Source organism: Oncorhynchus clarkii, chromosome 9 (assembly GCF_045791955.1).
Source record: "Oncorhynchus clarkii lewisi isolate Uvic-CL-2024 chromosome 9, UVic_Ocla_1.0, whole genome shotgun sequence".
Lineage (NCBI taxonomy): Eukaryota > Metazoa > Chordata > Actinopteri > Salmoniformes > Salmonidae > Oncorhynchus > Oncorhynchus clarkii.
In genome coordinates, this window is record NC_092155.1 from 64,099,999 (window position 1) to 64,112,317 (window position 12,319).

The window sequence follows — 12,319 nt, forward strand, 5'->3', positions numbered from 1 at the left end:
TTGAATCTGGCGCTCTGCAATTTCACTGGATGTCGTCAAATCGATCCCGCTAAAGGGATTGGCGCGCGAAGCGATCACTAACAGGTTACATAGGTTTTTGAAGGGTTCTCCTATGGGGACAGCTGAAGAAACCTTTAAGGTTCTAGATAGCAAATTTTTTTCAAAGAGTGTAGAGACGGGTGCATTGTTTTACAAAAAAATAAAGAAGAGGGCCAGGAAGGAAACAAAGTGAGGTAGATATGTTGTTTGTAGTTGAAAGATGGACTGAGACCCACCTCAGTGAATTTGATCTCCTTCTTGTTGACCACCCTGGAGGGGGTGGGGTTGCCCCTGCGGTAGACCAGTCTCTGACCATTCCCGGTCAGAATCACATCTGGTTTCTCCTCAGGCTCAGTCTCCCCGCGGGCCAGAGTGTAACGCACCTTATACTTCAGTGAGCCTCCATAGGAGTCAATCTAAATATACATACAGTCTCTGTATTAACAACACTGTTATATACTGTAACTCTGGCAAAGCTCTGACTAAGGCAGTGAGGCTGAAACTGATTATGGTCAAAAGCAGTGTGGAGTAGCTTCTTTCCTTTGAATATGACTTCAACATCCCTTTCTGACGCAACACTCAGACGTGCAAGTCAATTTCATTTATAATTCATATAACTTCAAATAGGAGTTATCTTGCTAGTATAAGCTAATTTCAACATGGTGTCACATTGAGCAATTGGAGAAACGGAGAGCAGGAGAGATGCTGCACCTTGTTGCCCAGAAACTGGCGGGGAAGCGTCCAATAGGAGTCCAGGATGAGGAAGCGTCGTGATAGGTCGACCAGCTGGAACTCCTCCTCCTCAGGGTTTATGAGGAGCTGAGTGGAGGAGAGAGGAGGGGTGCCTGGTCTAGAGGGGTACGTCACGTTCACTCCTAGAGATAGGGAAGAAGGCAGGGTGTTATGGAGGGAGATAAGGAGAGAGACATATGAAGTAAGAGAGAGTTTTATCATATCAGTAATCACATTCATATTATGCATGCATCAAAAAAAAAAAAAAAGCGTAAAAAGTTTTTTAAAGTTCAGTTCAATCAATTGTTGGCATGGCAGTTAGCCTAGCGGTTAGAGCGTTGGACTAGTAACCGAAAGGTTGCAAGATCGTATCCCAGAGCTGACAAGGTGAAAATCTGTCGTTCTGCCCCTGAAGAAGGCAGTTAACCCACTGTTCCTAGGCCATCATTGAAAATAAGAATTTGTTCTTAACTGACTTGCCTAGTTAGATAAAGGTAAAAACTTTTTTACAGATGTCTTGACGTTTTCACAAAATATTTAGGAACGTAAAATTCCATCAACTTTGTCATGTGTATTTATTTCATACAGGCATTTGTATTTAGTGCGGTCCAGGTACCTTTGAAGTCGTCCTCGTCAGTGAAGCGCAGGTTGATCTGGTTGCGGTAGCGGCCGGTGGTTCCACAGTTCTTGGTGATGCCGAAGCAGAAGCAGGAGATACAACGTCCCTCCACACTGAAGTGACCGTCTGGACAGTTTCCTGGTGACGATGACAGAGAGGATGACAAAACTGGACGAAAGGACAGCACGGTGCAAATAGGCAACATAGAAGAGACAGACATATAACAGGCAAAAAGGTGCAGACAGACATGAACCATTTTAGGAAATTCATATATTCACGTTATGTTCTTATACAAAATAATGTAACGAAATAGCCTTTAAAATGATCTAGCTGATCCCAGAGGAGAGTAGTATACAAACAGTGTACCTGATTCCCACTTTAGGGCCAACCCGAATATTACCATACTTTCTAGCATGGTTACAGCAGATATGGTGGAACCATGCATAACCAGGCCAGCTCAGTCCAGTTCGGCTTGTTTTGGCCTTATATGGGGAATCAGCATATCCAGTACATACCTGGTTTCTGTGTGAGGCTGAGCACCCCGTCAGGGATACCAAACACAAGGCCTTTGGCGTTGATGGCCTCACAGGTGTACGCCCCCTGGTCCGCCTCCTTTACGTCACGGATGGTCAGGGTGCCACCCCCATTCTCACTGGTCATTGAGATCCTGGGAAGGCAGATACATTTAAAATTTGTAGTGTATTTGAGGTTTAAGAAGGCTTCTGCTGAAGTTTATAATATCCACTTTGAAATTTCCCCTTATGAAATATGTATCAACTCTTACAAAAATGTCCATGAATTACAAACCACATAATAATTCAAAAACAAATCCCAACTACCCAACCTCAATGTAAAAGGGCCGTGGTTTATTTGGCTACTCAGTCTCTTTAGTGAGAAACAAAAATGATGGAAAGTCAGAAAAATAAACTATTTTCCATGGATGCACATCCCAAAAGCTCCAGTCACCACAGTGTGAATGGAACCTGAGTCACTGCACTGGTTATCTCCCCCAGCGGGATCTGGTTCCAGCGCTCTGCGCATTACGCCTCCGAGGGAGTACGATGGAGCAGCGGCGGGGTGCCAGGGATTCCTACTTCAATTAAGCCTCTACCTGGCCACCATTCGGCCGGGTCCCTCGGACGAGGATAGCGTGAATGTCCTCATCACCTGCCTTACGGGTAGAGCCCTGGAGTGGGCCAATGCTGTTTGGAACGGGCCCGACTCAGCGAAGGGCAACTACCCTGAGTTCACCCGCCGTTTCCGGGCCGTGTTCGATCACCCTCCGGAAGGCCGAGTGGCGGGTGAGAGGTAGTTCCATCTGAGGCAGGGGACGAGGAGCGCGCAGGACTTCGCGCTGGATTTCCGGACCTTGGCCGCTGGAGCAGGGTGGAATGACAGGGCCCTGATAGACCAGTACCGGTGTAGCCTGAGAGAGGACGTCCGCAAGGAGCTGGCTTGTCGGCATACAACGCTTAGCCTGGATGAACTGATAGACCTGTCGATCCGGTTAGACCATCTGCTAGCTGCTCGCGGACGTTCTGAAGGGGTCCTGTTCGTTCCACCTCCTGACCCTCCCGCTCCTATCCCGATGGAGCTAGGAGGGGCCGCGTCTAGGGAGATCGGAGGAGGAGGCTCCTCCTGTACCAGTTGTGGCCGGAGAGGGCACACTTCCGGTCGGTGCTGGAGGAGTTCCTCTAGGAGTCGAGAGGGCAGGCAGAACACTCCTCGGTCACCCCAGGTGAGTAAGCACCACACTCACCCAGAGTTTCCTGTTGGTCACATGTTTGTATTAATTTGTTTCCTCAAATTTTTTCCCTCTCTCCAGCATAAGGCGCTAGTAGATTCAGGCGCAGCTGGGAACTTTATAGATCGCGGACTCGCTCAGAGGTTGAGGATTCCGTTAGTAAAAGTAGACCCCCCTTTTCCCGTGCACTCTTTAGATAGTCGACCATTAGGGTCAGGGCTGGTCAGGGAAGCCACAATTCCTTTGGAGATGATTACGCAGGGGAATCATAAGGAGCAAATTAGTCTGTTCCGTATCGATTCACCTGCATTTCCGGTGGTGCTGGGGATTCCCTGGCTGGCTATTCACAATCCGACTATTTCGTGGAAACAGGGAACTCTCCAGGGGTGGTCTGATGAGTGTTCAGGCAGGTGTGTAGGGGTTACCATCGGTGCGACAACGGTGGAGAGTCCAGACCAGGTTTCCACCGTGCGCATTCCCGCTGAGTATGCCGATTTGGCTATCGCTTTTAGTAAAAAGAAAGCGACCCAATTACCACCCCATCGACAGGGGGATTGCGTGATAAACCTCCAGGTAAACGCTGCACTTCCCAGGAGTCACGTGTACCCATTATCCCAGGAGGAGACGTTGGCTATGGAAACAAGGGGGGGCCGGTGCGTTTGCAGTGGTCAGCAGAGGCGGACAGAGCTTTCCGTAGGTTGAAGGCGCTGTTCACTGAGGCGCCGGTGTTGGCGCATCCGGACCCTTCATTGGCGTTCATAGTAGAGGTGGACGCATCCGAAGCTGGGGTTGGAGCGGTGCTCTCACAGCGCTCGGGTGTGCCACCGAAGCTCCGCCCCTGTGCTTTTTTTTCGAAGAAGCTCGGGCCAGCGGAGCGGAATTATGATGTGGGGGACAGGGAGTTGTTGGCTATGGTTAAGGCCCTGAAGGTGTGGAGACACTGGCTTGAGGGGGCTAAGCACCCTTTCCTTATCTGGACTGACCACCGTAACCTGGAGTATATCCGATCAGCTAGGAGACTGAATCCTCGTCAGGCAAGGTGGGCCATGTATTTCACCAGATTTCGTTTTACTATCTCGTATCGACCAGGTTCCCTCAACATTAAGGCCGACGCGCTGTCCCAACTCTATGACAGTGAGGACCGGTCCATCGATCCTACTCCCATCATTCCGGCGGCTAAGCTGGTGGCACCAGTAGTATGGGAGGTGGACGCGGATATCGAGCGGGCGCTAAGGGAGGAACCTGCGCCTCCACAATGTCCGGAGGGTCGTAGGTACGTGCCGCTCGCTGTTCGTGATCAATTGATTCGATGGGCTCATAGTCTACCCTCGTCGGGTCACCCAGGTATTTCTAGGACAGTGCAAAGTCTTAGGAGGAAGTACTGGTGGCCCACCTTGGTGAGGGATGTACGATTCTATGTCTCCTCCTGTTCGGTGTGCGCCCAGAGTAAGGCTCCTAGGCACCTGCCACGAGGGAAATTACAACCCCTCCCCGTTCCACAACGGCCGTGGACCCATCTATCGGTGGATTTTCTTACTGACCTTCCCCCCTCTCAGGGGAACACTACGATCCTGGTCGTTGTGGATCGGTTCTCTAAGTCCTGCCGTCTTATTCCATTGCCCGGTCTCCCTACGGCCCTGCAGACTGCGGAAGCCCTTTTCACCCATGTCTTCCGGCATTACGGGGTGCCCGAGGATATAGTTTCTGATCGGGGTCCCCAGTTTACCTCCCGTGTGTGGAGGGCATTTATGGAACGTCTGGGGGTCTCGGTCAGCCTGACCTCAGGGTATCACCCGGAGAGTAATGGGCAGGTGGAGAGAGTGAACCAGGAGGTGGGTAGGTTTCTGCGGTCGTATTGCCAGGACCGGCCAGGGGAGTGGGCGAGATACATCCCCTGGGCAGAAATGGCCCAGAACTCACTAAGCCACTCCTCTACCAACATGTCACCATTTGAGTGTGTGTTGGGGTACCAGCCGGTCCTGGCACCATGGCATCAGAGCCAGACTGAGGCTCCTGCGGTGGAGGAGTGGGTGCAGCGCTCTAAGGAGACCTGGAGGGCCGTCCAGGAGTCATTACGCCAAGCGAGTGGACGGCAGAAGAAGAGCGCTGACCGTCACCGCAGTGAGGCCCCCGTGTTTGCACCAGGGGACAGGGTCTGGCTCTCGACCCGAAACCTGCCCCTCCGCTTGCCCTGCCGGAAGCTGGGTCCGCAGTGTGTAGGGCCATTTAAAGTCCTGAGAAGAATAAACGAGGTTTGTTATCGATTATTACTTCCTTCGTATTATCGTATTAACCCCTCGTTTCATGTGTCTCTTCTCAGGCCGGTGGTAGCTGGTCCCATGCAGGAAGGTGAGGTTCCGGAGGTCCCTCCGCCCCCTCTAGACATCGAGGGGTCCCCGGCGTACACGATACGAGCTATTCTGGACTCGAGACGCCGGGTGAGGGGCTTGCAGTACCTCGTTGACTGGGAGGGGTACGGTCCGGAGGAGAGGTGCTGGGTCCCGGTGGGGGATATTCTGGATCCATCTATGTAGAGAATTCCATCGCCTCCATCCGGATCGGCCGGCGCCTCGACCCCTGGGTCGTCCCCGAGGCCGGCGTCGGCGCGCTGCGGGAGCTGCGCGTCAGGGGGGGGGGGGGGGGGGGGGGGGGGGGGGGGTACTGTCACGAATATTACCGAGGGTGACTCCCCTTCTGGTTCGGGTGGCGCTCGGTGCTCGTCGTCGCCGGTCTACTAGTTGCCACCGATCCATTGTTCTGTGTTCGTTTGGTTTTGTCTAAGTGGTTTCACCTGTTTCTTGTTTGGTTGTTAGGGTGGGGTTATTTAAGTTAGTTCAGCCCGCTTCTGTTTGTGCGGGCTTGTTCATCTGTATTTGTTAGAGTGGTTTGTGTTTTTGCATTTTCGGGTTTTTTCGCTGTCCTTTATTTTCTTCACGTGTTGTTCGCCTGATTTTTGTTCGTGTGATTTTCTGGACATTAAAGCGTGTTTTTCCCGTATCCTTTGCTCTCTGCGCCTGACTCCACACCTATTCACTCATTTACCGTTACAAATTCACATTTCCTGTTGCTGCAGAGGACAAAGAATATTCTGACTCTAAATATATTTTCTGAACAGACACATTGCTATATGAACCGCCATACTCTCCTCAACTTTAAGCTTTCAGTATGGTATGTTTTAATAGTGATTGAAATAGTTAAACATGCACTATGCAGAAATCGCTCCACCATTTCCTGCTTTCTAAAACTCTAATAATCCACCTAATTTCAGTTTATGTAACAAAACAAGCAAGTATAGTGTAGAGAATCATTGTACCATCTAAACCACTGTGAAATATATTTTCCAAAAAGATAGTATTTTCAGCTGTTTGAAGCTGGTGTACAAAACCAAAAGTAAAACAAAACTTCAGAACGGGAAGCATCAATATAGCGCAAATAGAACAGAGCTACCGCGTCTCAGACTTGCTTGCAATGACAGATCTATAACACACATTTCTATGTGAATTTGGTCGGGCCGACATCAAAAAGTGACATATTGCAGCTTTAACTCTCTGATAGGAATATTATTTTGACGGATTATATATAACTTTACTGTATAACACAAACAGCCAATCAATGAATGCACAGTAAACTGAGTTATCTGTTATTGCACATTGCGAAAATCATTTTCCACTTAGAGATCATTAACGCAAAGCCACAAAGCAATAATTGAATAACTCAATAATTAATGACAGATGACTGGCCTGTAGATCGGATATATGACTGAGCTTAAACAGCAATGAATGAAATGCTGCATTTTGTGGGCTGACAAGATTGGATAGCGGACAAATCCTCACTCATTTCAAAATCTTCACGGTCTGTTTCCAATCAATTATACGGAAGACTAATTTTACACAATTCCCTAAATTAAACCTAGCATTTCTTTCCAGAGCTATCACTGCAAAGTTCAACAATCTTGTCCATAATGGCACCAGACAGACAGAGTTTGAAGAGAAGTCACATGTATCATGCAACAGATGGGTTCAGCACTCCACATTAAATGTTTATTTGATGCATATCAACTTATCGAATGTTTGCCAACACACACACAGAGACATTTTCAAATGCAACTTAACATTCCATGTATTCAGGCTGGGGCCATTGGCTTAAATGCCTCACTAAGTTTATGATAAGAGGTGTTATGGGCTGAACCAGAGAAGGAGGAGGACTGTACCAACTCACCTGCCACTGACAGGGATATGGCCCCAGTTGAGCCTCCAGGTGATGATGGGGGTAGGAACACCCACCGCCACACAGTTAAAGGTCACCGTCTCCCCCCGCACTGCCTGAATGGACTCCTCTGGGGGACTGGTCACCGTTGGAGGAGCTTAAAGGCAAAGTTAGGAGAAAACAAAGATGAGCATCTATAAAGCCAAGTATGCAGGCACTGTGGGATGCATGATGGCACACACACATTCAACAACAAATCCCAACTACCCAACCTCAATGTAAAAGGGCCGTGGTTTATTTGGCTACTCAGTCTCTTTAGTGAGAAACAAAAATTATGGAAAGTCAGAAAAATAAACTATTTTCCATGGATGCACATCCCAAAAGCTCCAGTCACCACAGTGTGAATGGAACCTGAGTCACTGCACTGGTTATGGTACAAAGGATGACTATACAAGACAGACACACAGAGGCTTACACAGAAAGAGGGGAAGTTGGGGGTCAGATGGGGTTTTGAGAGAGAGAGAACACGAGAGAGAGGAGGTAGAGAAAGAAAGAGTGAGAATAGTGTATGGGTGAGAGAGAGAAAGAGAGGCATACTATACATGATGTGTGAGAGAGAGAGATAAAGAGAGAAAGAGAGAGAGATAAAGAGAGAAAGAAAGAGAAAAAGAGAGAGAGTGATAAAGAGTGAGAGAGAGAAAGAGAGAAATAAAGCGACAGAGACCAAGATAGAGAGAGAGAGCGAGAGAGAGAGAGAGAGAGAGAGAGAGAAATAGAGAGATAAAGAGACAGAGAGAGAGAGAGAGAGAGAGAGAGAGAGAGAGAGAGAGAGAGAGAGAGAGAGAGAGAGAGAGAGAGAGAGAAATAGAGAGATAAAGAGACAGAGAGAGAGAGAGAGAGAGAGAGAGAGAGAGAGAGAGAGAGAGAGAGAGAGAGAGAGAGAGAGAGTGAACAGAGACACAGACAGATAAGGTCTGGGACTTACTGCAGCCATACTCATCAGAGCGGTCTGGACAGTCTGGCTCTTCATCACACTGATAGCTGGATGGGATGCAGGTGCGGTCACTGAGGCACACAAACTGCTCTGGGGCACACGTGTCACCTGGACCTCTGGTGGCTGGAGAACCAGAAGAGATGGAAAATCACTTTGTCATTAATCATTTTAGCATTTGTTTCCACAGAGTTCAAAAGGAGTTTGAAAAAGATGTGAATCATTCTGAAATGAACTCGTTTTGCTTCAGACCAACCAACAGGAGTGCTGACTTACGGCAGTCTGTCTCGTCTGAGTTGTCCTCGCAGTCGTTGTCTCCATCGCAGCGCCACAGCTTGAGAGCACAGCGGCCGTTCTTACATTTGAACTCATTTGGTTCACAGGGAGAGGGAGTGCCTGGAGACAGACATAGAGCCAGGATCAGTGGAGTACTTCAATCAGACACCTTGATCAGGTGTGTTTGCATTAAGCAGATGCAAAACGTTGTGTCTGATCGTGATTGTGTGTATGTGTGTATATCTGGGTTTCTGTTAGGAAATGTGGCGCCTTTCATTTTAATTTACCGGACATTTATGAAATGTACCAGATCCCTATGCATTGGTTGCGCAACCTGATTAGGGCATCCACCCACTGTGCTTAGAATGCCAGAAATTGTACATTTTATGGTAAATCACATTTAGTTTATGGTTTATCTTAACAGAACATGCAACTCCGATGCAACGGCATGCGTCATTCTTTCCGAATTCTGCTGAGAAATTTGAAGATGTTAGAATACAAATGCAGCGCGTCCATATAGGGGAAGCTTTCCCTAAAGTAAACTGAATTGCCAAAATTATATAGCCTAAATAGCTTACTCCTGTCCATACATAAATACATAAAATAATTCAAAATACTGTAGGCTACTACACCAGAAAGCAAGGTGACAAAGAATAATTAGTGTAAATCACACAGCCTACAGTCGGAAGGGCCCACAATTTGGGCAGAGCGTGCTGCAAATACCAAAAGATGATTGTTGAGTTGTGACTGTCAGTGAAAAGCAGAGAGATCCAGTCACGTATATGGCAATATTTACAAATACAATCACGGAAAATCTGTTTGGAAAGCGAAATGGTCATTGCTGTAAATAGAAGACAATGAAAAGTCTCCAATCTGACTTTTAACTATCAAAATAACATTGGCCATATCCCCGGTGATGGTTAGTGTGCATATTCACTGTCTTTATCATTGGGTCAGTGCCACATTTGTTTGTTTTTGGACAATCATCTCCTCCTGCAGGTTAGACGGACGTCATGTTGTATTTGTGTTTCCCCTTTTCGTAGGCCCAGAGTAGGCTACCTTGTCATTTATGTCGTATTAAAAAAATATATGCTAATGTCTCCAGTCATATAAAACGGAGTAGAATTACATGAAATGTGTTTATAAAAGGCCAATATTTTTCTGTGATACAGCCTGCCTGCTCTACGCCACTACGCACTCCATTCAACAGTGTGAATACTTATTTTAACTTAATATAATACATCAATAAAATCAATTTAGCCTCAAATAAATAATGAAACATGTTCAATTTGGTTTAAACAATGCAAAAACAAAGTGTTGGAGAAGAAAGTAAAAGTGCAGTATGTGCCATGTAAGAAAGCTAATGTTTAAGTTCCTTGCTCAGAACATGAGAACATATGAAAGCTGGTGGTTTCTTTTAACATGAGACTTCAATATTCCCAGGTAAGAAGTTTTAGGTTGTAGTTATTATAGGAATTATAGGACTATTTCTCTCTATACCATTTGTATTTCATTAACCTTTGACTATTGGATGTTCTTACAGGCACTTTAGTATTGCCAGTGTAACAGTATAGCTTCCGTCCCTCTCCTCGCTCCTCCCTGGGCTCGAACCAGGAACACATCGACAACAGCCACCCTCGAAGCAGCGTTACCCATGCAGATCAAGGGGAACAACCACTCCAAGTCTCAGAGCGAGTGACGTTTGAAACGCTATTAGCGCGCACACCGTTAACTAGCTAGCAATTTCACTTCGGTTACACCAACCTCATCTCGGGAGTTGATAGGCTTGAAGTCATAAACAGCGCAATGCTTGACGCACAACGAAGAGCTGCTGGTAAAACGCACGAAAGTGCTGTTTGAATGAATGCTTACGAGCCTGCTGCTGCCTACCACCGCTCAGTCAGATACTTGTATGCTCAGTCAGATTATTTGCAATGCAGGACACGGTAGATAAACTAGTAATATCATCAACCATGTGTAGTTAACTAGTGATTATGATTGATTGAATATTTTTTATAAGATAAGTTTAATGCTAGCTAGCAACTTACCTTGGCTTCTTACTGCATTCACGTAACAGGCAGTCTCCTTGTGGAGTGCAACGAGAGGCAGGTGGTTATAGCGTTGGACTAGTTAACTGTAAAGTTGCAAGATTGGATCCCCCAAGCTGACAGGGTGAAAATCTGTCTTTCTGCCCCTGAACGAGGCAGTTAACCTACCGTTCCTAGGCCGTCATTGAAAATAAGAATGTGTTCTTAACTGACTTGTCTAGTAAAATAAAGATTAAATTTAAAAAAAATACGGCCAAATCGGTGTCCAAAAATACCGATTTCTGATTGTTATGAAAACTTGAAATAAATACGCCATTCCGATTAATCGGTCGACCTCTATTACGTAAGCCTGCAAATGCCAGGATGCATGGAATGCTTTATCATAAAGGTGCATTTTTATGGTGAAAATTTGCTTCCCCAAACTTGAAACCCAGGCGCCGCCTATGTTAGAATAACTGTCAGCATTTACTTATCCTCAGCCAACAAGACTAGTAACGAACAGCAAAATCACTAGCCTATGCTATACTAACCCCCATGGTAGAAAAGTTGACCTATTCTATTGGTCAGCTTGTCGTTCTTTGCGAGAAAGAAATAGATCCCAAATTCATACAACCAGTAGGCCTAGACTACATCCCCAATTTTTTTTTTAAACAATGAGGCTCATGCAACCGATCAGAAGTTTGAAATGTTGATAAACGATTATTTCTTCCCATTACCAGCTCAGCAATGCGCACAAGACAGTAGGCTAAGCGTGAATGTTCGTTCCATAATGCATTTAGCGGACAACACCATTGTGAGGGGTTTCATATGACAGAGATGAAAATATCGATTTGAAAAGTAGAAAGAAGGAAATCTAAAGATGCAACAACCAGCATGGGTTGTTAATATGACTAGGATTGTTCATTTTGGCTTCTGGACAATGAAAGATAGTTGATTTGAAAACCAATAGAATATGAGAGAAAAAGCCTACTTGTTTCAATGGCATATTGAAGTCTTTATAAAAGCCTACTTGTTTCAATGGCATATTGAAGTCTTTATAAAAGCCTAGTTGTTTCAATGGCATATTGAAGTCTTTATAAAAGGCTACTTGTTTCAAAGGCATATGGAAGTCTTTATGAAATAATTGTCTACAGGTTTGGTTAGATTTAGGCTAGGCTAGGTAAGACATGCCTCCAAATATGTAGTAAAACGTTCAGGTTTCAAACAATTGAGTTGATGTTTTCAAAATGCATACTGTCTCCAGCTCAATGTAAAGTGGTGTGTGACACGCTGAAGCCTGTCTGGATGCCTTCAATTTACCAGTTGAGAAAAATAAAAAGTAGGCCTAGCTCTTTTAAATTGTGACCATGTTTTTTTTTTTTTTTTTTTTTTACACGTGATTGCCTTTAGAATTGTTGTGCAATGATTGAGCTTATTAAAGCACATGTTTCACTCCAGCAGCAACAAACAGCTGTTTGATGAGCTGTAGCAGCATCTCTCATGCTAAATAGACAGCTATTTCAATCAATGAATAGGCTAAAATGCATTATTTTGCAATGTGATTTTTTTTCTTCTCCTAGACAATTGACCGGCGGCAATTTTATTTATTGTCTTTTCATTTGTTTTATCGGACAAAAGCCGTCTATTACCGGCTAACAGAAACACTGGTGTGTGTATATACACGC

At 45.9% G+C, this 12,319-nt stretch overlaps 1 protein-coding gene across 25 annotated transcripts in view; it reads right to left on the reverse strand.

The window, feature by feature from the left end:
* LOC139416728 (heparan sulfate proteoglycan 2) overlaps window positions 1-12,319 on the reverse strand; it is a 190,475-nt gene that overhangs the window by 90,338 nt on the left and 87,818 nt on the right. For 16 of the 25 annotated variants that reach the window (XM_071165745.1, XM_071165742.1, XM_071165735.1 and 13 more), the window contains 7 exons: window positions 8,608-8,727; window positions 8,326-8,457; window positions 7,353-7,497; window positions 1,906-2,057; window positions 1,388-1,558; window positions 751-914; window positions 276-455 (listed from right to left, as the gene is read on the reverse strand). In XM_071165745.1, coding sequence (XP_071021846.1) covers window positions 276-455; window positions 751-914; window positions 1,388-1,558; window positions 1,906-2,057; window positions 7,353-7,497; window positions 8,326-8,457; window positions 8,608-8,727 — 1,064 coding nt within the window. The remainder of the gene's footprint in view (window positions 1-275; window positions 456-750; window positions 915-1,387; window positions 1,559-1,905; window positions 2,058-7,352; window positions 7,498-8,325; window positions 8,458-8,607; window positions 8,728-12,319) is intronic. The other 9 variants (XM_071165756.1, XM_071165758.1, XM_071165753.1 and 6 more) reach the window with 1 other exon arrangement.